The 24,102-nt window shown below is 49.1% G+C and overlaps 1 protein-coding gene across 3 annotated transcripts in view; it reads left to right on the top strand.

Annotated features, from left to right (window-relative positions):
* TUT4 (terminal uridylyl transferase 4) overlaps window positions 1–24,102 on the top strand; it is a 1,145,308-nt gene that overhangs the window by 1,086,236 nt on the left and 34,970 nt on the right. For all 3 annotated transcript variants that reach the window (XM_086952445.1, XM_086952444.1, XM_086952443.1), the window contains one exon: window positions 8,505–8,678. In XM_086952445.1, coding sequence (XP_086808571.1) covers window positions 8,505–8,678 — 174 coding nt within the window. The remainder of the gene's footprint in view (window positions 1–8,504; window positions 8,679–24,102) is intronic.

Raw genomic sequence — 24,102 nt, 5'->3', positions numbered from 1 at the left:
CCGGGATAACGTCGGCAGAGTACTTAGCCGCCGCCCTCGCGCACTGACGTCGGTTCCTATTTTTTCTGCGCCAGTAAGCGCCGATCCGGAAAAAGTGGTACCCTTAGTCAATTTTTAACTAAACTTTTTTGATCATTTTTGATCTTTCTTCGAATTTGAACGACTCCGACGGTGCCGGTAGGGATGCCCGGGTTCAAGCCCTGCGTCAACGCTGTCTTCATTGCCTGGGGCCAGACCACGATGACAAGTCGTGCCCCGACTGCCGGGCCTTGATGTCGAAGGCTAGACGGGAGCGGTCCCGCAAGCGCCTCGAGCTCCGGTAGTCTGCCCTGCGCCGTTCGAGGTCCCGCTCCGAAAGGAGGTCGAGGGACCGGTCGCGGGGCCGGAGTCATCACAGCTCGGAGAGTCGACACCACTCTTCGAGCTCTAAGTCCTCAGGTAAGAGGCACAAGAAGTCGAAGAAGCGACATCGCTCTTCAGACTCCCCCCGACGCTTGCGCGACGCGGCCGGGGGTTCGGGCAACACCGCTCATGCGGCTCCGCCGGAGCCGCAGGCGTCACGGCCTGTTCCATACCCGCCGGTCCCTGGGCAGAACGTGACACTGGAGGAGATCGAAGCCTTTCTCACGGCCATGAGGTCGCTTAATCCTCCGTCGGGTTCCGCGGCGCCTTTGGGCCAAGCGGCCCCGACTGGGAGCCCAAGCGGGCCGGGTGCTTCGGCATCGGCGCCGTCGTCCACTTAAATTCCGACACCGCAGGGCCCCGCTGAATCCGGTTTCGGTTCTGGATCCACGTCGTCGCTAGTCGACCTTACGACCTCGCCGGCGCCGGCCCACCCAGCTCCGTCCACGGACGACGTCGTCCCCGGTCCCCCCCCTCGACCCGGTTCCGACGCTGGAGCGGCGCCGCTCGATGCCGCATTCGACGTCGAGAGAAGACTTTTTCTTCTATGATCCGGCCCCATCATTTTACCCTGAGTACCAGCAGATGGGTGGCGAGGCGGATTGTAAGGGGTCTGAGGACCCTCTGGCACGTGAGTGCTAGTCTTATCAGGACTGGGCAGGTGAGCTAAGGGATGCCAGTGGTTTGGACACTTTGCCAGACACTGGTTTTGTTTCCCCTCCTACCGTGGCTTCGGAGGAGGGGGCTGTCTATAGTGTGGTGTTGTCGCGGACGGCCAAGGCCTTATCCCTTGAACTCCCCATCGCGGCCGTGAGGACTAACCTCCTCACTGAGGTCCTTAAACCGCAAGCAAGCTCTTAGGAGCCTATGTTGTCGGTAAATGAGGCCTTGTCTGATGTTCTTCTGGACGCCTGGTCCAGTCCCGCTACAGGTCCCCCTGTAGATAGGTACGTGGCCAGACGCAACCGCCCGGCTTCCTGTCCACCCACCCCACTCCCTAGAGCCTTTTCATACAGGCCTCTAACTCCCAGACCACATTCGTTCAGTCCAAGCCCTTGCGGAGGGTCGAGATGCGGCACGGTATTCCATCCGATGTGGGCTGGCTACAACGGACTCGCTGGGCAGAGCGATGGCAACGACGGTGGCGATTCGTCGCCACGCCTGGCTGAGGTCCGACAACTTTTCGGCTGATGTCTAAAACACCCTTATGGACATGCCGTTTGATGGCAGTCACCTTTTTGGCGACAAGGCAGACAGTGCGCTTGAGCGCTTTAAGGACTCCAGGGCTAGGTCCAAGTCCTTGGGCCTGTCGGCCCCGTGCCAGCAAACTGCTGCCTTTCGCGGCCAAGGAAGGGGCGCCCCCATACGTCCTGCCAGCCACGGCCCACAGTACTAACTACTGTTTCTAACAGATATATAGTTACCGAAGGTAAGTAACTTGTGCATCTGAAAGAAACAGGTTAGTATTAGATTCCTTACCTTAGAATAGATACCCCAGCAATACCAACCCCGGTGGTGGGTCTGCGAACCAATGATCACACCAGAAAGTCCTGAGAACGGAACAGCCGAAAAAGCCATCTCTCCGGACTTGGCTGTCCAGGCAGTAGTGTCTTGCGAACGTGTGCAGCGAGGCCCACGTAGCTGCCTGACAGATGTCCTGCAAGGGGACTCCCTGACCCAGGGCAGTAGCAGCCGCCGTGGCCAGAGTGGAATGGGCACGTATCTCCACAGGAGGCTTTTTTTGAGCCAGTGAATAACAAGCCTTGATGCACAAGACGACCCATCGGGAAATGGTCCGTTTGTGCACCACCCGCCCCTTCTTAGCGCCCACGTAACCAACAAAGAGTTGGTCATCCACCCGGAACTGGCGTGTGCGATTCAGATAGTAGGAGCGCGCACGTTTTGGGTCCAGACGGTGGAGCCTCTCTTCCTCTTTCGAGGGATGCGGAGGCGGAAAGAAGGTGGGCAAGGTAATGGACTGGCCAATGTGGAAGGCTTTGACTACCTTGGGCAGGAAAGAGGGTTGTGTCTGCAACACAACTTTGTCCGGATGGACAGAAAGGAAAGGAGGTTGTGAAGAAAGGGCCTGGAGCTCACTCACTCTCCTGGCAGAGGTGATGGCAACCAGGAATGCAGTCTTAAGGGTAAGAAGACGAAGAGGACAGTTATGAAGTGGCTCGAAGGGAGCGCACATCAGATAAGTCAGAACAAGGTTCAAGTCGCACTGAGGCATCACAAAAGGAACAGGGGGGAACATATGAGTGATGCCCTTCAAGAACCTATTTACGACTGTGGACTTGAACAAAGAGGGCTGATCAGGGAGCCTTAAGAAGGCGGAAATGGCGGAGAGGTAGCCCTTGATAGTGCCCAGAGCAGAGCCCTGCTGGGCAAGAGAAAGAAGGAAGAGGAGAACCTCAGAAGGAGGGGCAGAGAGTGGATCCACAGCCTTTGCTGTGCACCATGCCACAAATTTGTTCCACCTGCAGGCGCATACCGATTTTGTGGAGGGACGCCTGGCTGCCAGAATAACATCACAGACTTCAGGAGGCAAGTCAAATGGCCTCAACTATCGCCGCTCAATCTCCACGCATGGAGGTGGAGGCTGGACAGGTTCGGGTGGAGGACCGTCCCCTGCTGCTGCGACAGAAGGTCCTCTTGAAGAGGCAGACAAATCGGGGGATCGACTGACATGCTGAGTAGCTCAGGATACCAGTATCTTCGTACCCAGTCCGGAGCCACAAGGATGACTTGGGCCCGGTCGTGCCTGATCTTCTTCAGCACTCTGGGCAGAAGTGGTATAGGCGGAAAGGCATAAAACAGACCGCAACTCCACGACGAAAAGCGTCTCCGAGCGAGTGCCGCCTTGGAAATTCCAACGCACAGATCTGACGACATTGCGCGTTCTCTTCTGTGGTGAATAGATCTAACCAAGGCTCTCCCCACTACTGAAAAAGACCTTGCGCAACGTCCAAGTTCAGACGCCATTCGTGATCCATCATGCACCGACGGCTGAGTTCGTCCGACCTGGCGTTCAGGGAACCTGCCAGGTGTTGAACCACCAGGGTCACGCCTATGCCAGAGGCGCAGAGCCTCCTGGCATAGGGTCCACGACCCCACCCCACCCTGTTTGTTGGAGTACTACATGGCAGTGGTGTTGTCCGTGAACACCTGCACTACACTCTCCTGGACAGAGGGGAGGAATGCCTTCAGTGCAAGCCGGATCGCCCGCAGCTGAAGAAGGTTGATGTGGAGCCGGGACTCGGCTGGAGACCAGAGGCCTCTGATCTCCGCCTCTCCCATGTGCCCCCCCCACCCCCAGCAATAGAGGGACGCGTCCGTCACAACTACGTGCTCCGGTTGGGGTTGGGAGAGGGATCTGCCGCTGACCCAAACGCGGTCCGCGAGCCACCACTGCAACTGTCTTGCAGTGCCGTCCGAGCTCAAGACATGGTCGGACAAGTTGCCCTGATGCTGGGCCCACTGAAACTTCAGGTCCCACTACAGAGCCCGCATCCGCCACCTGGCGTGATGCACCAGAAGGATGCAGGAGGCCATCAGCCCCAGAAGCCGCAGCGTCAACCTGACCGAGACACGGGATAACGGCTGAAAGATCGGAATCAGAGCCTGAATATCCCCAACCCGCAGTTCGGGAGGATAAACCCGAAACTGCGCCGAGTCTAGAACCGCTCCGATAAAGAGGAGCTTCTGAGAGGGACACAGGTGTGACTTCGGCACATTGATGGAGAACCCCAGCAGGTGCAGGAGGTCGGCCGTAGTCTGGAGGTGGCTGACGACTGTCTTGGGCCCGCTTCAACAACCAGTCGTCGAGGTAGGGTAAACTGAAAGTGCTCGAGGCCTACCGTGAACCGCAGGTAGCGCTGGTGGGCCGGCAGGACGGGGATGTGGAAATAAGCGTCCTTCAAGTCCAACGCTACCATCCAGTCTCCGGGTCCAGGGCAGCTAAGACCTGAGCCAGTGTCAGCATCTTGAACTTCTCCTTCCAGAGGAAGCCGTTGATGTTCCGCAGGTCCAAGATAGGGCGTAGGCCCCCTTTGCCCTTCTTGGGAACCAGAAAGTAGTGAGAGTAACAACCACACCCTATTTCTGGCCCAGGAACACGTTTGAAGGCCCCCTTGGCCAAGAGGGCCGTAACTTCCTCTTGCAGAAGATTCAAGTGATCCCCCGACACGCTGTGGTACTGCGGTGGTACTGCGGTGGCATGGCTGGAGGGGTCGCCTCGAAGGGGAGTGAGCAACCCCTTCAGACGATTTGCAGCACCCACCTGGCCGATGTGATGTTGCGCCAGTGGAGGAGGTGATGGCGAACCCTGCCCCCACTGGCGTCACGTGGGCCTGAAAGCTCGGACTAGGAGGACTTTGAGGCGGATGCTGCGGGGTGGATGTGGACTGGCCTCCGTCGGTACCTCTCGGCTAAAACCAAAGCCGAAGGGGAGGCCACCCCTTCGGCTTTGGTTTTAGCCGAGAGGTACCGACGGAGAGAGCGGGGCCTCAATCTCCGAGCCGTTGCCGGGTGAGGTGAGGCTTGACTCCCACACATTGCTGGGACTGCATCCTCTATCAACAAACGGTTCAAGAGGATACGGTAGGATGGTCCTAGTGACCACTCTATTAGCCTGACAGTCTTATACTTTTGGTCTGTCATCTTCACTTTTTTTATACTACTATTAGAGTGTACCTTTGCAGTAGCAACATCTCATATAAGTGGCCCTGAAGAATGCCGGTGTAGTTTCACCTATTGGCAGAAACATGTTGGCCTATTTAACAACACAGCAAAGTAGACAGTGATTTTGTCACACTGTCCTGCATCTCTTTTTAATCTGACGTCCAGGTGAATACTAATAAAAAGTTTTTCTTTTGCCTTGACCGTCATTTTAACATCACTTACTCACTTTTTCTTTTTGCACTGCACTTTACCAGCACTGCCCAGTGGCATGGACACTTCTACTATATGAACCATAATTGTGTGCTGTCTAGCCAATTCATCCAGGCTTGGACACACCATCCTGGTTCTAGACGTCCTACATGACGAGGCCCCGCCAAGTGGGTGGGCTGATAGGATATCTATCATACACCTAGTGTCTTGTGACCACTTTGGTCTGGTTCAGTGCAATCCAAAAGTGTAGCTTTTAACGAGGACCTTGTAGACTCGGCACTTTGTTTCACATCCCTTTGAGGGCCCTAGTTTCATGGCACCAGTGTTGGTTTTTATCATGGCTCTGCGTTTCTGGCGCGGAAATGCTGTGTAAAAGAACTGACGTCAGCGGACAAGGGCGGCGTCTAAGTACTCCGGCGACGTCATCCCAGCGCCAACGACGACGGACGCGGAGCCGCAGACGACGCCTACCGACGCGTCTGGGTACTGCTACCCAAACATTTCCGGATCCAGTCTGACGCCTGGGGATATTCTAAGGTAAGGAATCTAATACTAACTACTGTTTCTTTCAGATATATAACGTTACCGAAGGTAAGTAACTTATGCACCAGTGCCTCAGTATTGAGTGTTATTTTTGGCTTGCATTAAATAACGAGATCCTGTGGTATACGATATATTGATATATAATGCCATTTGCGAATTTTGTACTCCAACCACACACTTTAGAATATAGTACCTACAACAGTGCTTACATCCATTCCCAAATGCGAGTCCCGTTGGCGCTTTATAAGACGCATTAGCATAATAACTCATCAAGTTAATCCATCCAAATACACAATAATTTATCTAAAAATAGAATAAAAGCTATAAAAATTGTAGAAAAAGAATCCAGGGCCAAAATACAATGATCATCACAGAATTCATTTAACTATATGTATATATAAAAATGTTACAAACACTTTCAGTTCTGGCTTAACTTGCGCCACAAATTGCCCACATCCAGTGTAAGAATTTAGCGACAGCAATAACAGTGGGTACTGAACAATCTGTTTTGAGTATCCTTAGTGCCTCTGAATCAGTGGTAATGCCCTTCAACAGGCAGATAGGCTTCAGCCAGGTGTGCCTAGGATGTTTGTACACTGGACAGATAAACAAAATATGTGCTATACTTTCCAGCCGAGATGGACAAAATGGACAACTTGTGCTGGTTTTGGCATGCCATTTTCCGGTAAAAGAATTGACAGGAAGCGTTCCCACCCTAAATTGGTGACACTGTTTCCTATCGCAGGGAAGTGTGATAAAATCCCAGTACCCTTCTTAAGCAATATCATGTTTTAGCTCCAGGAAGTCTCTTGTAAGAGATGGAAAGGGACAGATTCTAAAACTTTTCATAGAAACCTTAGTCCAATATATCTCCTTAAAGGCCTTTCTAGGCGGGAAAACATTAGCAGCGGGATTCTCCCACAGAGAACTCAAGCCCATAGCGGTGTAGACTGCCTAGGCCTCTTTCATCCATGGAATTCTACTAGCGCTATCAGCATCTCTAACTTCGAGAAAAGCCTGAGCGTACTGGGAGAGCTCAGGGGTAACCCACACAGTCTCATCCAGTAAGCTACAGGTCTGAATCGTTCTACGTCCTCTATTCATTGACATCCCAAATCGTAAAAGAGGGGCAATAGTGGCGTGGATGGTGTAAGGCCAGTTATTCCCCTCACAAACTTGTTTTGGGAGCTTGTTAATGCTGCTATGTTACTGAACCCCCATAGTTCAGCCTCGTAAAGGACTGATAAGCTGATTTTAGTCCTGTAGATTTTTAGCGCTGGGGCGATCGGTTTTGTAGCTGAAAGGCAGAGTTCTTTTATTAGTGCACCAGCTAGTTGTGCATGTTTAATAGCCAGCTGATTAGTGTGAGGTTTCCAATCTAAATTAGAACCCAGAGTTATACCAAGGTAGGAGAAGACTTGGGTCTGCTCCACCGTAACACCGTTCATAACTCAATATAGTTAAGACTCACGTTTAGGAATAACAACGTTGCTTATGCGTGTCTATGGATTGAAAATAATCACACATCAACACTTAACGCGTGATCGCCTTTAAAAATAAAGTTTGAGCTATTGGCATTGCTAAATAATGCAACACCAATAGCTTAAAATTTTGATAATGCAAGACCTATTGCATTGCAAATGCTTGTTTAGAAAGTTATCATAGTGCAAGAGGACACTACCTTTATCCGTCAGGTGGCTTGTGGCTACTTCAGCAGTCAGAATCCAAGCAGAGGCCCACAGTAATAAGCTAAATGTGAATGTTCAAGGTGCGTATATGAGAAAATCTCTTTTCTATGCACACTTTCACTAAACTTGAAAAGCATAATTGCTGCAGGTTCCAGGTTCTGCATACCAATAAATTTGAGTTCGAATTGCATTCTTCCATTTCAACCATCAAGTAAATAAGATGTAAGCATTGACCCCCAACCTCCATGCTCCTAGCCAGACTGAATTAGGTGCAAAATAAGTGCACCTCATCCTGTTCATTGCAGGCAGAACTCTGGAGAGTAACGAATGCTCTCTATAGAGCTCTACATCTTTCGCATTGCAGGTTTCTACTGTGGTTCCCACTGACAAAGGCAAATTAAAATGGTAGCATCCCTCTTGAAAATGCTTTTTGGAGATTTTAAATTCAAGTACTTTGTTTTTTCGTTCACCTGTTTAAGACGGGCTACTGATGGTATCCGTTTTTTCCTACACTTCTTTCTGTACATATAACTATCACATGTGTTAAAAACCCTAAAGTAATGATTTCATCATAAGGCAGGGGATTAATAAAATTAAAGCCAAGGGGTCCAGCTGTCCCTTTGTGGTTGTTTTATTAGCTTTCTTGGCATCCTGTGTTTCCTGTAACCATATGCAAGGATAGACTGTAGATACTCCAGGATTTGTATGATATGCATAGTACAGACAGGTAAGGGTGCTGCATCAGAGGACATCTTGTTATGTTCAAATTAGCACTTCTCTTGAGTCCCGGGAGTATTCACTTACCATTACTCTCTATGAAGGAGCTAGTACTCCTCACACCCAGAACAAAAAACTAAGTAAAGTAAAAAAGTACATTTGTTGTATTCCTGTGTAATCTCTTAAAGTGTAATTTGCCTGTCACCCTTCACTGTCTGTTGCAACATTCCAATGTGCTTTTTGTTTTCGATTAAATAATAGATGCAACTTTCCAGGGACAATTTGGCAAAATGAATCCCCCTTCTGTTCCTTGGGAACATGGACCACATGGCCATTATCCGCTTCTCCCAGCTTCGTGGCCTTACAACTTGACTCAAAACTACATGCAGCAGGGCAGTGCTGGCTATCGAGCCAACAAGCCATTGTATTCTCAAGGTACTGAAAAAACATTGTAGAAGATAATTCAACACTAATACATATTCTTGTTGTTGTCATATTTGTTCACCAGTTCATCTTTACACATTTAAATCAAGATTTGAGCATGATAGTTCAGCCTAGCACAATCAAATAATGCTTGTTTTAAAAATCACCGTTATATAGTGTTGCAAATAAAGCATAGTGACATAAATGTAGATCAATCATTATATTGCTCTATATATAAATATTTATTTTCGTGGCATGTGAAGCTATAGATAGAACATGCTGGAGTCACAGACCTAGTGACTCCACCTATCAGTGGTATTGCGCATGGGCATCTGCTTCATTGTTAGATTGTTTTTTCTCTGCAGTTTGCTTCAGACGTGTTGTTGTGAGCGCTAGTTCGACGCCATGCAGTGTTCTCACCGAGCCCTCTGATCCGTCCCCACATTGATTCTACAAAACAATACTGCTTCTGCTTGTTTTCAACCGTCTTGTTTTGTTCGACTCTGTGTTGGCTACATACTTCTAGAGCTCCACCGCCCGAGTCAAGAATGTCTTTGTTATGGAAAGAACTCCATTTTAAATCTTTCATACTTGCCACGCCAAGTCCCTGATATTTGACCTTCATGTAGTTTGCAACCTCGGTTTGTCTTCCGACCACCAAGAAGACTCCTTTTCAGTGTGTCTTGCATTAAGTAACACACAGACTTCATGGAAATAACACGCTCACCGCCTCTCCCTCCATGGCACACAGACGAGAAGCGGAAGATACTCCAGACGTCTTCTGAGATCGTGAGGAGTCCGATATAGAAAAATGAGCTGGAAGGCGTGACTCCAATTCGGATATTAAGGCAGAATAACCTCCACATACTCAGCAGCACCAAAAGATTGAAGTGAGTACTGATGCTCCCCCTAATCACCACCAAGAGGCGTCAGCCTCAAGCTCGCATTCCTGAGGTATCCTCTGGCCATGGCAGACACCAGCATACTGAGACAGACCCAACAACCGTTCCTCATTCTGGACTAAAGTCCACCTCGGCGCCGTATCCGAAGGCGCATCATCAACCACCCTCGGAGCCAAAAGGGGTGTAACCAAAGATTTTGGTGCTGAGACATCTTGTTCCGACACATTCGGAGCGGAAGAGGGGGTCGAAGCTGAAGTCCAATTTGGCCCCGGATTCCTGCTGACCCAAAGAATTCGGCACCGAGATAGGCGCATACTGGAGGTTCACCATCGAGGCCCTCTTCCACTGCTTCTTCCTCTGCAGCTTCCAAGGACTTTGAGCAGTCGATCCTTCAGTCGCTTTAAGAATATCTAGACGCTCGACAACCGAGGATACTTGTTAAACTGGGCACTGGAGGATTTTGGCAAAGCCTCCACAGGTGCCAAAGATCCCTATTCCTCATAAGAGAAAGTTGGCTTTTGAACAGGCCATCAACCCACCGACGCCTGTCCCTCCCAAGAGGCATAAAAAGTACGACAGGGCTACCTCTCCTCTATTTCCTGCAATTCCTTCATCTTCCGTACCGCCTGTGGAGTTACCTACTCACAATACTCACCCTGGGGTCCTTCACACTCTGGGCCAGGGACAGTCCAAAACTCTATTATGATTCATATGACCTAATTCATGACCACAGCGCTCAGACCCTTGGGATGATAACAATATGAAACCCCCTGTAGTCACAGATATGTATCCTGCTAAGCCTTCCACAGGGCTGCCATGTTTCACAATGTCGAGCTTCACATGCAGCAAGAAGAGGATGATTTCCTTGTGGAAGCCCTCTCCAGATCCTCCAATATCTCCTGATGCTAAAAGAAGTCCTTAAACCAGCCACCGAGATTTTTAAGGAGTGAGTCAAGGCAAGAATTACCATGCCTAGGGTAGATAGGAAATATAAAGTCTTCCGTAGTGATCTACCATATATATTTGTGGCCATTTACCTCCGGACTTCCTGGTGGTACATACTGCCAGAGAGCGCGCTAACACCCAGAGTAATGGTGATGCATCCTCTATACCCTCCCGATCAGGAGAGTTAGAAACTAGATGCTGGGGAAAAGGGTGGTGGCGCAGTCTGCTACTCATTGTTTGATAGTTAACTCCATCCGATTGCTTTCCCGATATGACCACGTCCAGTAGGACCAAATGGCAGATTTGGTAGAACATCTCCCAGACCAGTACCCCAGAAAGTTCAGTAATTAGTGGCAGAAGTAAACGTTATCTCAAATGCTAATATTTGATGTGCTTTAGACATCGCATGGACAGCCGCATGCAGCATTGATTTCGGCCTTTTTTTTGCAGCGTCACACTTGGCTGAGGGTTTTCGGGTTTAAACCAGAAGTGCAACAACACTTACTAAATGTGCCTTTTAATGGTGAGCATCTATTTGGCCCTCAGGTCGATCAGAGGCTCAATAAGCTAGAACTTCAGACATGTAACTACAGCAGTTTTAAACATCCCAGCCCTCATCAAGCTTACGATATGGCTCCTGAGGTCTTAAAATTGGGTTTCCTTAAATTACCAGAAGTGTATGTCTATTTTAAAGGAGGTTAGAAGACCTACTACAAGGACGTGCTACGCAGCCAAATGGAAATTATTTGTGAACTATTGTCTTCCCAACACATTCTGTTACCTCCTTCACCTGCAGAAATCTGGTCTTGCTATACATCTATTCAGTTACATCTGGCTGGTGTAGCAGCCTATTTACAGATTAGGCAACATATTGCTCTATTCAGAATTCCAGTCATTAAAGCATTCCTGGAAGGCCTCAAATTGATTAGCTCACCGTGGATGCCCCCCTCTTTCATCTGGAACCTCAACATAGTCCTCACAAAACTGATAGGCCCCCCTTTTGAACCACTTCACACTCGTCCTCTTCAATTTCTGAATCCTGGAAAGTGACATTCCTTGTAGCCATCACATATCTCTGAAGAGTCCTTGAAATACATGCTGTTTTTTCAAGTACATAAAGAACCAATCCAAAATTCCTGCCTAATGTGGTCTGCAGTTTTTACTTTCACCAAACAATCTGGCTGCCAGTCTTCTCTCCACTCCAAGAAATGGTAGCAGAACACGCTTTGCACACTTTTGATGTCAAAGGAGTGCTAATGTACTATATTGATAGGACAAAACCGTTTTGTAAGAATCAAAGCTTTTTGTTTCTTACTGCAATCCCCATAAAGGATGTGCTATTTATTTTCAGGGCATGAATAGCACGATTGCTATTCAAGTGTATACAGACCTGTTATACCAATCAAAAAGAACCCTGCCTGTCCCTACCAGACCACATTCCACTCATGAGAAAGGGGCTTCTATGGCCTTCTTAGGTAATATACCATTGACTGACATCCTAGCTAGACAACAAGCTAGAGTTGGCAGGCTGTCTTGTGCACACTATTTTAATCTTCTGCAACGTCCTCTGGCTAAGCCACTGTTTTTAGGAGGACTGCTTTACAGTCTGTGCACAGCATATGTAGCTACAACTGCACATGGCAGGAACGGAAAATTTTACTTGCCTTGCAAGCATCTGTTCACAGCACGTAGCGCTGTAGATTGGCTGCGCCCACCCTCCTTCCAGTTTGCCTGAGATTGTTGCAGAATAGTCTCCTTTCCTTAAGTTAGCTTTTTTTCTATACTTTGCGTGGTCATACTTTCTTGTATTTTCTATGCTCGATTTCTAATCTTGCCCTTTGTACAGGAAACAACTGACTGACAATGAAGCCATTGCCCATGCATAATACCACTTATAGGTGGAGTCACTAGGTCCCGTGACTCGAAAATACTTAGAAGAAAAGCTAGTTGTACACATCCGAGCCCAACACTAGGAAGTGGAAGAATGCGCAGCATGTGAATCTACAGCACTACATGCCTTGTACAGGTTCTTACAAGGTAAATAATGTTTTCCATATATATAAACATATTGCTCCAGTACTGGATCTTTCATAGATTCACATGCTTGAATCATTCCCCGTTGTTGAAGTGGGAGTCCAACGGTACTATGATGAAGCAATGTTTATTACTATCCTAGAAAAAATGGCAATGAACCCTAGGTTTTATAGCCTATCTCTGTCCTTTTTAAAAAAGGATCAAACCATAATATTTTGCCATTCAGGTGATAGCACTTTCTAGAACACTCCTGAATCCCTCGGAATTTCTACTGCATGTTGTGTGATGCGAGTTCTGAACTTTGCTTTTTCAAAGGAATTTACTTACAAAAAGCATCACTTTTTCAACTACCTGCATATCCTGAGAGGACACCATGTTCCAACTCCCTAAAAAAAGGATGTTTCATATCCTGTAATTCTTGTGCAGAGAAGAGGCTCCTTTCAGATGACCCACATAAAGAATGCATATATTGACTCTATCCAGAGCATAAGGTGAGAGACTGCAAAATCTGTTGCACCTTTTCTCAGAAGACTCTTAAAGACAGGGAAGGTAGAATTTTGCAGTAGCTACAAAGGCTAAAAAATGCCCATTATCTGAGGAGGATAGTGATCAGTCTTCACAGACTTCACCTTCCCTGAAAAAAATTCAAATCTAAGGGAAAAAAATCGCCTCAGAACCACCTTCAAAGGCTTTCAAAAATCCAAACATACTACTTCTGGGCACGAAAAGAGGCATCAGGCTATTCCTTCCTCCTCCAAGAAGGGAGAAATTGCCTCAGAAAAGGTTTACTCAAGGTCTACCACTCCTTCCCTGAAAGATGCACTTCTTAAATGTGCTTCACAGTCTGTGCCGTTGATGAAAAAATCCTTGACCTTTTTTTCGAGCTCTGCAGCAACATTCTCGTCGACAACGGCTACCTCGTCAAAGACCTCATCTACAGTGATGACCACACCATAAACGTTGACCTTTACCGCAGCATCATATCCTATGATCATGATCTCGTCACTGCTGCCATTGACGACGATCATACCTACGAGAATACTAAAACGCCAGCCCTCGACGGTTCCTTCAACTACGTTTCTCTCAACTTTTCTTTTCTATTTATTTTTATTGGCATTTATGGGTAACCGGATTACATTTGCATACAAAAGCGTCATTTGTTTTATTTACCATTCACAGACAACATAGTTCCCCACATAACCTCTTGCCAATTTAACTTGTAGAACAAAATACAACAGTAACTTCCCTAGCCCCCACCCTTCCTCCCTTCCCGGTCTGTTCTAATCTTATCATATGATCACCTGCGCTTTTCTTTGATATCTGTTATTGGAATGCCAAACCTTCCTTGACCATGTCGCATTATGTCTTGTTCTTTTAGGGGATTGCCCTTCCTGGGCGCTCTTGGGATACCGAATCCTGACTCCTCTGTAGGTCTGTCAACATGGAGGTCCATGCCAGCATGTCCCTCCTCACCCTGTTTATCTCTTCTCACAAATCTCATTCCTACCGCTAGTTACCAACATGTTTCTACCCTCAATAATTAGCCTATCTGGTCTGGGACATTCGTGAGGGCTCAAGGATCTCTACAAAAATCGTCACTAGGCTCAGTTTATCCATCCTGGTAATAGAGGTGCATCACCGAACAACCTATTCACCCAAGTGAGTCCTACATGGGTTTTTTTAAAATGATTCTTGTAGAAAACCTATTTGGAGAAGATATTTAGAGAGAAAAATAAAGAAATATGTAAGAGGGACGAAGCATAATTTCTGTTACACACTAGCTATATAGCAAGAATAGATATCTTAAATGGCTTCCCAATGCTCACCAATGGTGAGCAACACCCACCACACATGTGCAGAAACTGCACAAACATGCCATTATAAATTGCTTCATGTCACTAGATGTGCAAGAGGATAGGAGACTCTATCTCCATATGCAAAATATGAGCGTCTTGATTGACCCCTATGTTACTTAATCCCACTAGGTCAGTTTGTGTCTATTTTCCTTTAATCGTTTAACAATATTATGTATAATCTTACCCTAGACTTTAGGGGATACCGGTAGGCTGGTCACACTCTGATTTTGAAAAATAAAATGAAGGAGGAAAGCAGTTTTTCAGGGAGAAAAATGTAGTAAGGGCTTACACAGGCTAGTTGTAGCCAACAAATACTTCTGCAAATGGGGTACAGCCCTTTTGGCTTGGCTTGTACACTCAGTCTTACTTCTCTGTGCCTCTAAGCGCGTTCAAACGTTTTTTAAAAGGGTGTCTCATTTGTAACATATGTTGAGGTCATACCAAAGTAAGGGGCCATCCCCCACATGAGTGGTATTTCTCAGTATATTGCATCTATGGAGTCAGACAGGTCCTTCCCGCCATGGGAACCTCAAAGGAGTGTGAAGAGAAAGTATATTTTCTACTGGTACAAAGAGCTATACTGTTACTATAGAATCCCAAACCTGCACAATGTTTTTGAAAACAATCAGGTATTCTTTTGTTTTCATGAAGGACTGAAGTTATTAGCTTTTCTGTGCAGTCACGAGGTCCTCAATATTTATCAAAAACCTTGGTTTTTCTAAATGTTACCATACATACAAAGTATTTGGGAAAAGAGCAACCTCAGAAGGGCAGCTATTAGCATGCCGACATACATCTGAGCACTATCACTCTGGTGCTCCACTCGCATGCAACATACATTGCTCACAGACAAAATGAGAAGTGAATCCCCCTCCAGGCCTCAACCACTCCTTCTTACTGCAGCAATAGGTTCACCACTCCAATTAGCCTAAACGTTTCTGCTCCGCGCTGCTGAGCTGAGAACGCAAGCTCATTTTTAACTATTCCATGATAACCAGACATTTCTGCAGATGCGCATGATGTTAGACGCAGTCCCTACATAAGCGATCACCAGACGTGTGACTTCAGCATGCGCATGTGTGGTGATGAGAAATGTAGTCCCCTCCTGCATTTCTATGTATTAGAAGGGAATTCTCTGATTATTTCGTGATTTTTAAGGGAAATCCCTAGTTTTTCTGCTGTGACATGCTCCCCTCTCCCCGTGGTGAGCCCTGTATCTGAATGAGACACGTTAGTGATGGATTCCTTACCTTAGAATATCCCCAGGCGTCAGACTGGATCCGGGAAGTTTTTCGTCAGCAGTACCCCTGCGCGTCGGTAGGTGGAGTTGTGCAGCTCCGCGTCCGTCACTGGCGTCGTAAGCGCCAAGATTACGTCACGGAGACTACTTAGGCGCCGCACAAGCGCGCTAACGTCAGTTCTTTCTTTTTCCGCGCTAGCAAGCGCAGATCCGGTTAGAGCACATACCCTAGTCATTTTTTGACTAACTTTATTGAAACTTTTGTCTCTACTTCTTTTTGAGTCTTTTACACCTGGTGCCACTTAGGGATGCCTAGGTTTAAATCCTGCGGGGCCTGCCGTCGTAGGATGTTGGTGACTGTATTGCCTTGCCCACTTGTGTAATCTGAACTTACGCTCACCACTTACTTACATAGAAACTCCAACACTCCTCTGGAGGTAAAATTAGCTTTGTTAATATCGTAGACAAGGGCAATAAGTCACTGAAGCTAGTAAATTCTTAGGCACCGAGTGAAAGGCAATAAACAATGAATACACCACACCATATATATATATATATTGTAATACATACAAATATGAAACAGTGAGTATAGGTATATAAACAGTTAATGTACAAAGCACCTCACCAGATGCGTCTGCACCGGAGTCTTCAACATCCCTGGCCAAGCATCGAAAACACCAAGTCGGGAACCCTGTAGAGACTGGGGCACAGGAAGTAATCTCTCCGTGAACCAAATTTGTCCCGCTAGTGCGTCCACTTCAAGACTGAGTTCCTGAGCTCCATTCCACAGACACCACTTTTTATAGTTAAATCAACACGTTCGAGAAGCCTCTAGTAGGCGTTCTCGCCCACCTATCCATCATAGGTGCTGGCCGCATCTCTGCGTCAGATCCACCCATACAGACCTGGCCAGATTCTGTTTGGGTGCGCCGAGGCAAAAGACATTCCTTTCCCTGTCTCGGGCCTTGGGGAGCCTTGCACAGCGCATCCTCCCTCTGTCCTGAAGATAAGCATAGAATGCACAAAAACAAGCTCAAGGTACAAAATAAGCTCACAAGATATGTCTCGCACCAGCCCATACTGGTTTACGTGAAAAAGATGTTTATGTTACTGCTGAAGTGTAACTCCAGGACAAAGCAGCACAAAAAGAAAGAGCAGAGCATTGCATGGAATCGAGGTCACATGTAATTTAGCACGTGTAAAATGGCGAATGCAGTACAGTGGCCGACCCTCATGGCTTCTGTCTCTAATGTCTGGAGCGTGACCATGACTCCAGGTCATGTTCCGACTGTCTGGCCATGGCTCCGAAGGTTTTGCGGGAGCGGTCCCGAAAGCTGCTGGTGGCCCGGCAGTCATCTCTGCGCTGTGCAAAGTCCAAGGGTTGCTCAAGGGACCGACCGCGGAGCCATCATCATCGCTCCTCGGGGTCCAAGTCTTCACCCTCTGAATCGGGTAAGAGACGTCACAAGAAAAAGTTGAATAAGTGTGTATGCTCTCCGACCATCCCCTGTCGGGCTCCGGTTGAGGGGGCCAGGGGTCCTTCCCCTGCGGTTCCGTTGGCGTTTGAGAGTCCCGCTGCATACCCGCCTTACCCGGGTCCATGGCCGACTCCGGCCCAGGTGTAAGAGATCCTTGCAGCCATGGACCGCCTTTTCAGGCCTAGGGCTCTCGCCGGTGCGTCTTTGGACCCCGCCCGTGCGCCTTTGAGCCCTGCGGTACCTATTGAGGGCCCTTGCTTGCCACCAGTGGCTCCAACCCCAGCGCCGCAAGGTCCTCCACCGGCGGCTCCGACCCAGGGCCACAGGGTCCTCCCCCGGTGGCTCCGGCCCGACGCCCCCTGCGGCTCCTTTCCCGGCGCCGCAATGGGTTCCGTGCGTCCCACCTCCGCCCTTGCCCGAGTTTCCGGTCAATTTTGCTCCAGCTTCGGACCCTAATAGGGACATGGAGCCGGATCGGCGCTGACCGGTGCAGTTCCCGGCGCCGTTGGAGCATTTCTTTTCCCCTGTGCCGCTGCAGCCAGTGTGTCGTGCCGTGGAGGACGGGGATGACTGGGAGAGGTCGGAGGACCCTCTTGCACAGCAATGCGAGTCCGAACATGAGTGGCGGGAGGACTCGGAGGATGCAGGTGGCCTTGACCTCTCCTCCTTGCCTAGGTTTGTGTCTCCTCCCGCTGTCATGGAGGAAGTCACCACATACACTGTGGTGCTACGTAGAGCAGCTGAGGCTCTTGACCTTGATCTGCCTACTGTTACTCTCAAGATGAACCTCCTTACTGAAGTGCTTCAGCCGGTGGCAAGTTCTATTGAACCTCTGCTTCAGTTCAATGAGGTCTTGACAGATGTTTTGAGGGGCACCTGGTCTAGACCAGCCACAGGGGTTCCTGCATATGAAAACGTGGCCAGGCGCCACTGCCCGCACCGAGTGACCTTGCCTTTTTAATGAATCATCCGACCCCGGAGATCCTGGTCATTCAGGCCTCCTTTTCCCAAAGTGTGCTCCCTAAAGCTCCACTGGATAAGGAATCAAAAAAGCTGGAGCAGTTTGGTAAAAAGTTGTTTCCGTCTGCCAGCCTAGGGCTGTGCTCGCTCAACACCGCATGCCTCTAGGGCCGCTGCTCTCACTCTGTGTGGGACACGGTGTCGCAAACTCTGCCCCTGTGCCCGGAGGAGGTTCGGGCTGTACTTTTTCAAGCTGTTGCGAAGGGGTAGGATGCTGCGAAGATAGCCATTCGGTGTGGGCTGGACACCACGGACTCTTTGGGGAGAGCCATCTCTACGACAGTGACCTTGCGTTTCTATGCCTGGCTGCGGTCCACAGGGTTTTCGGGGGATGTCAGAGCTCCCTCATGGACATGCCTTTTGATGGTACTCGCCTGTTTGGCGATAAAAGGCAGACAGTGCGCTGGAGCGTTTCAAGGACTCTCTGGCTACGGCCAAGTCCTTGGGTCTCTCCACCACATGCCCAGCCACGTCTACCTTTCGTTCTTTTCGTGGCCACAGAAGGGGCGCCCCTTCACGTTCGTTCAGCCAGAAGCCGGCGCAGAACCAACCTCCGCACCGTACCGGGCATGGTGGCTGCTGTGGCGGCACTGGGGGCCAGCGTGCGGGTCAGTCCACCTCCGCTCCCGCAGCGTCCGCCTCAAAGCCTTCCTAGTCCGAGCTTTGGGGTGCACCCCACGCCGAAGGGCGGAAGCATTCAACATCACCTCCCCACTGGCACTCTGTCACTTCAGACAGGTGGGTGCTGCAAATCGTCCGAAGGGACAACTCCCTCCCCTTCGAGTCTGCCTCCCCAGCCATGCCACCTCAGTTCCACCACATGTCGAGGGGCACTTTTCGCTTCTCCAACAGGAAGTCACCGCCTCTTGACCAAGGGGGCCATCGAGTGCTTTCCTCGGCCAGAAGTAGGACGTAGATGTTATTCCCACTACTTTCTGGTCCCCAAGAAGGAGAAAGGCGGTCTGCGCCCCATCTTGGACCTCAGGAATATGAATCGCTTCCTCCGGAAGGAGAAGTTCAAGATGTTGACTCTGGCTCAGGTCTGACTGCCCTAGACCCTGAGGACTGGATGGTAGCGTTGGACTTCCAGGATGCATATATTCACATCCCTGTCCTGCCGGCCCACCGGCGTTACCTGCGGTACATGGTAGGCCAGGAGCTTTTTCAGTTTTTTGTGCTCCCCTTCGGCCTTACCAGCACCCCTCGGGTGTTCACGAAAGTGATGGTGGTGGTCGCAGCTCATTTGCGCAGGTCAGGGGTGTCAGTTTTACCCCTACCTTGACGACTGGTTGTTGAAGGTGGGCTCCCTCCAGGCAGTCGTCACCCACGTTCAGACTACGGCCGACCTTCTGCATTTGCTGGGGTTCTCTAGCAACGTGCCGAAGTCGCATCTGAGTACCTCTCAGAAGCTCCCCTTCATCAAAGCGGTTCTGGATTTAACGCAGTTTCGGGTTTATACTCCCGAGCAGCGAGTCCGGGATATATTTAGGCTGATCTTTCAGACTCTATCCCGGGTTTCAGTCAGGATGACCCTCCGGCTCCTGGGCCTGATGGCCTCCTGCATCCTGCTAGTGCAACATGCCAGGTGGCATATGCGGGCTCTGCAGTGAGACCTGAAGTTCCAGTGGGCACAGCATCAGGGCAACCTGTCTGATCATGTCCAGATCTCGGAGGGCACTGCACGACAATTGCAATGGTGGCTCACGATTGGGTCAATGGCAGATCCCTCTCCCTTCCCCAACCGGTGCAACAAACAGGGCAGTGTGGTGTCGTGGAACCTGTGTCAGGAGGCTCTGTGCCTCTGGACATGGCAGGAACATCAAGGCATTACCTTGGGGGTTCAACACCTGGCAGGTTCTCTAAACGCCAGGGCAGACGAGCTTGATGGATCACAAATGGCTTCTGAACTCTGACATGGCGCAAGGTCCCTTTTTGCCTTGGAGAGAGCCTTGGTTAAATCTATTCGCCACCGAAGAGAACGTGCAATGTCATCAGTTCTGCGCTTTGGAATTTCCAAGGCGACACTCGCTCGGGTCGCTTTTAGTCGCGAGTGGAGCTGTGGTCTGTTGTGCGCCTTTCCTCCTATACCATTTCTGCCCAGAGTGCTGAAGAAGATTTGGCGCGACCGGGCCCAAGTCATCCTTGTGGCTCCGGATTGGGCACAAAGATACTGGTATCCCGAGCTACTCTTTTTTTTTTTAAGTTTTATTGTTTTATTGCAAGGAAATACAGCAAAGCATAATAAGCAAAATAACACAATATATTCAAAAGACAAAATATGTAACAGTTTTTAGCAGAATACATAATGGAAGAAGAATAGAGCAGAAAATAAAGGATATTAAATCCACTTAGCAATTGGTGCCCGAATTTTTTCCCCCATGATTCTTTTTTTAACCCCCTTCAGCTTATAAATAGCAGATTCCATGTTGTACATAAATAATAATTTTTCCCGCCACATAAAAAACGTGGGGGGATCCTGGCTAATCCATTCTTTAGTAATACAGGATCTGACTGCGGCCATGCAAAGAAAAAGAAAGTAAGAGGTATCCCGAGCTACTCAGCATGGCGATCGATCCCCCGATCCGACTACCTCTTTGGGAGGATCTCATGTCGCAGCAGCAGGGGACGGTCCTCCACCCGAACCTGTCCAGCCTCCACCTCCATGCGTTGAGATTGAGCAGCGACAGTTGACAGCTTTCGATCTTCCTCCCGAAGTCTGTGATGTCATTCTGGCAGCCAGGCGCCCCTCCACTAAGACGGTATACACCTGCAGGTGGAACAAATTTGTGGCATGGTGCACAGCGAAGGCTGTTGATCCCCTTTCTGCCCCTCTTTCCGAGGTCCTTCTGTTCCTTCTCTTTTTGCCCCAGCAGGACTCTGCTCCGGGCACTTTCAAAGGTTATCTTTCGGCCATCTCCGCCTTTTTAAAGCTTCCAGATCAGCCTTCTGTCTTTAAGTCCCCGGTTGTTAACCGTTTCCTGAAAGGCATTACACACACGTTTCCTCCTGTGTCTTTCATAATGCCTCAATGGGACTTCAATCTTGTCTTGACCTATCTGATGTGCGCTCCCTTTGCGCCCCTTCATAACTGTCCTTTACGTCTTCTCACTCTAGCTATCACCTCTGCTAGAAGAGCGAGTGAGCTCCAGGCTCTTTCTTCTAAACCTCCTTTCCTTTCTGTTCAGCCGGACATGGTGGTTTTAAGGACCCGTCCTTCTTTCTTGCCAAAGGTTGTCACGCCCTGCCACATCGGGCAGGCCATCAATTTGCCCACCTTCTTTCTGCCTCCGCATCCTTCAAAAGAGAGGCTCCACCGTCTGGACCCAAAACGTGCGCTCTTGTTCTATCTGAAGCGCACACCACAGTTCCAGGTGGATGACCAGCTCTTTGTTGACTTCTTGGGCACCAGAAAAGGCTGAGCCATGCACAAACGGACCATCTCTCTGTGAGTCGTTCTGTGCATCAAAGCATGTTAATCGTTGGCTAAGAAGGAGCCTCCTGTCGGGCTGCATGCCCATTCTACCAGGGCGACGGCAGCCCCTACTGCCTTGGGGCGCGGCATTCCCTTGCAGGACGTTTGTCAGGCAGCTCCGTGGGCCTCACTGCACACATTTACCAAGCATTACTGCCTTGACAGTCAAGTCCGGAGAGACGGCTTCTTTGGCCGTTCTGTTTTCCGTGACTTTCTAGTGTAATCTTATTCGCAGAGCAACCATCGGGGTTGGTATTGTTGGGGTTTCTATTCTAAGGTAAGGAATCTATCACTAACGTGTCGCTTTAAGATGCACAAGTTACTATTTGTGTAACAATATATCTGTAAGAGACATTAGTTAGTGATAGATTCCTTACCGCCTCACCCATCCTACCCGTTCTGCAAACTGGTTTCTAGGGTTAAGTTCATCCCTTTCAGGGCCCTAGTTTCATGGCACCAGTGGTCCGTTTCTTGCATTTCACTGCGTTTCTTGACGCGGAAAGGCATGTACAGAACTGATGTCAGCGCGCATAGGTGGTGCCTAAGTAGTCTCCGTGACATCATCTCGGCGCTTACGGCGCCAGCGACAGACGCGGAGCCGCACAACACCACTACTGAAGCGCTGGGGTACTGCTGACGAAAAACATTCCGGATCCAGTCCTGACGCCTGGGGATATTCTAAGGTAAGGAATCTATCACTAACTAATGTCTCTTAAAGCTATATCTTTACACAAGTAGTAACTTGTGCATTACGGTCATTTAACTTATTTAGGGGACACATGAGGAGAGAATGAATATGACAATGGCAGAGTCCACGTGTCCTGTGTTCTACACTTTTTGTTTACACATGTGAGAACAGGGACCTTATAAGGACATCTCCTATTACGTCCTTGTACAGATTTCTGAGTATAGTGCCGTATTTATGAGGGTGAACTGGATGTCGAGTTCAAGATTACTCATGAGCATCTTTTCATTGTAGGCGCCTATTCAAGTAGACAGACTCCTCCACTTTATATTGTTGTTCAACCCTGGACGCTCTGTATGTAATTTATTTACCCATCTTTGTTGAAAAATGAGTAAGGCTTTTGTCATATCTTGATGGCGTGGTTTACTTTTTTCAAAACTAACCACTCCGCTTCGTCTGCACTGTGGCCTTTCTCAACATAATGGGCAGTGAGTTTGGTGGCATCTCCTTTGCATCTCTTAGTGCTGCGGTGCTCAGAAATCTGAACACACACTGTTCGAGGCATATGAGCTGCAGATCGTACACTTTTGCAATAGATCGCCACCTGGTGTTGGGCTGATTGCAGGTTGTTGTCTTCTTGGAAGAAGTCTTTGTAGTCACGAGATAGGTGACTCCTCCCTTGGACAATACTGCGCATGGTCATCGACTCCATCCTCAGATTGTTTTTTTCCGCCACTGCGTTCAGATGAATTTTTTTTCCCGCTCCGGCTAGAAAAGAATTTTTTAGCAACTTCGAAGCGTGAAACTTTATACAAACATTTTCCACCAGCTACATTCCGGTGCGTCGACTCGGGCCGATGGGCCTATCGGTGCCGTACGGCCTATGCCTCATGGACAGAACTCCATTCAAGAGATGCCCAGTATGTCGAGCAAAATTCCCCTCATAGCGACCATCACGAGGTCTGCAACCTCTGTCTATCGCCGGAACAAGACGAGTCGACCTGCACAGCTTGTGTATCCTTCCGATCGAAGAAGACCATTCGGGATTGGAGGGCACGTCGACATGAGATGAGGAGATCCGCGCCAGCACCGGAGGCCATCGTCTGAGAGGACGTCTCCGAAGACGAGGATTCACTCGAAGATATCGCTGAGGACGAGGCTCCACTCGTCGCGGAGGAAGACTCGCCTGATCTCCAGACGACTCGATTCCATCTCGGCAGCCCGTGAGTACTCTTGCCCCTGCACAACATACACTACCCAAGCCAAAGGCAACGGTCGGCACTCCGCCCATGGGGCCCAGTCGGCTCCGAGGAAAAAGGCTATGCCTTCCAGTGCCTCGGCACCGACGAAACCACATGTGCCAATTCCACCTCCTCCATTGGCACCGAAACATCCTTCGACACCGAAGGACTCTTCGACAGCGAAGCCAAAACACTCTTCGGTGCCCAAAGACAAAGATCCTTCGGCACCCAAACCAAAAGACGCATCAGTGCCGAAGCCAAAGACCGTACCGGATCCGAAAGCTTTGACTCCGAAACCTTCCGGTTCCAAGAATAAAAATGGAAAGCCAGAGTCCAGCGCCGCAGGGCCATCAAGTTCTGTCTGCACTCCAAAATCTCCAACCTCGGTACCAAAGACTCCAAGGCCTGATACAGAGACACCTTAAACCTCTAACAAGCCTACCAAGGTGAAACCACCTTCGGCACCGAAATATTTACCACAGGACTCGATAACGCCTCCTACAGCAAAAAACACAAAACGACCTCTATCGGCACTGAAAAAATCGACACCGAAGAAGATTGTA

The sequence above is a fragment of the Lissotriton vulgaris genome, chromosome 1_1 (genome assembly GCF_964263255.1).
Source record: "Lissotriton vulgaris chromosome 1_1, aLisVul1.2, whole genome shotgun sequence".
NCBI lineage: Eukaryota > Metazoa > Chordata > Amphibia > Caudata > Salamandridae > Lissotriton > Lissotriton vulgaris.
The sequence above is the reverse complement of the archived record's forward strand: the minus strand, read 5'-3'. Positions and strand labels throughout refer to the sequence as shown.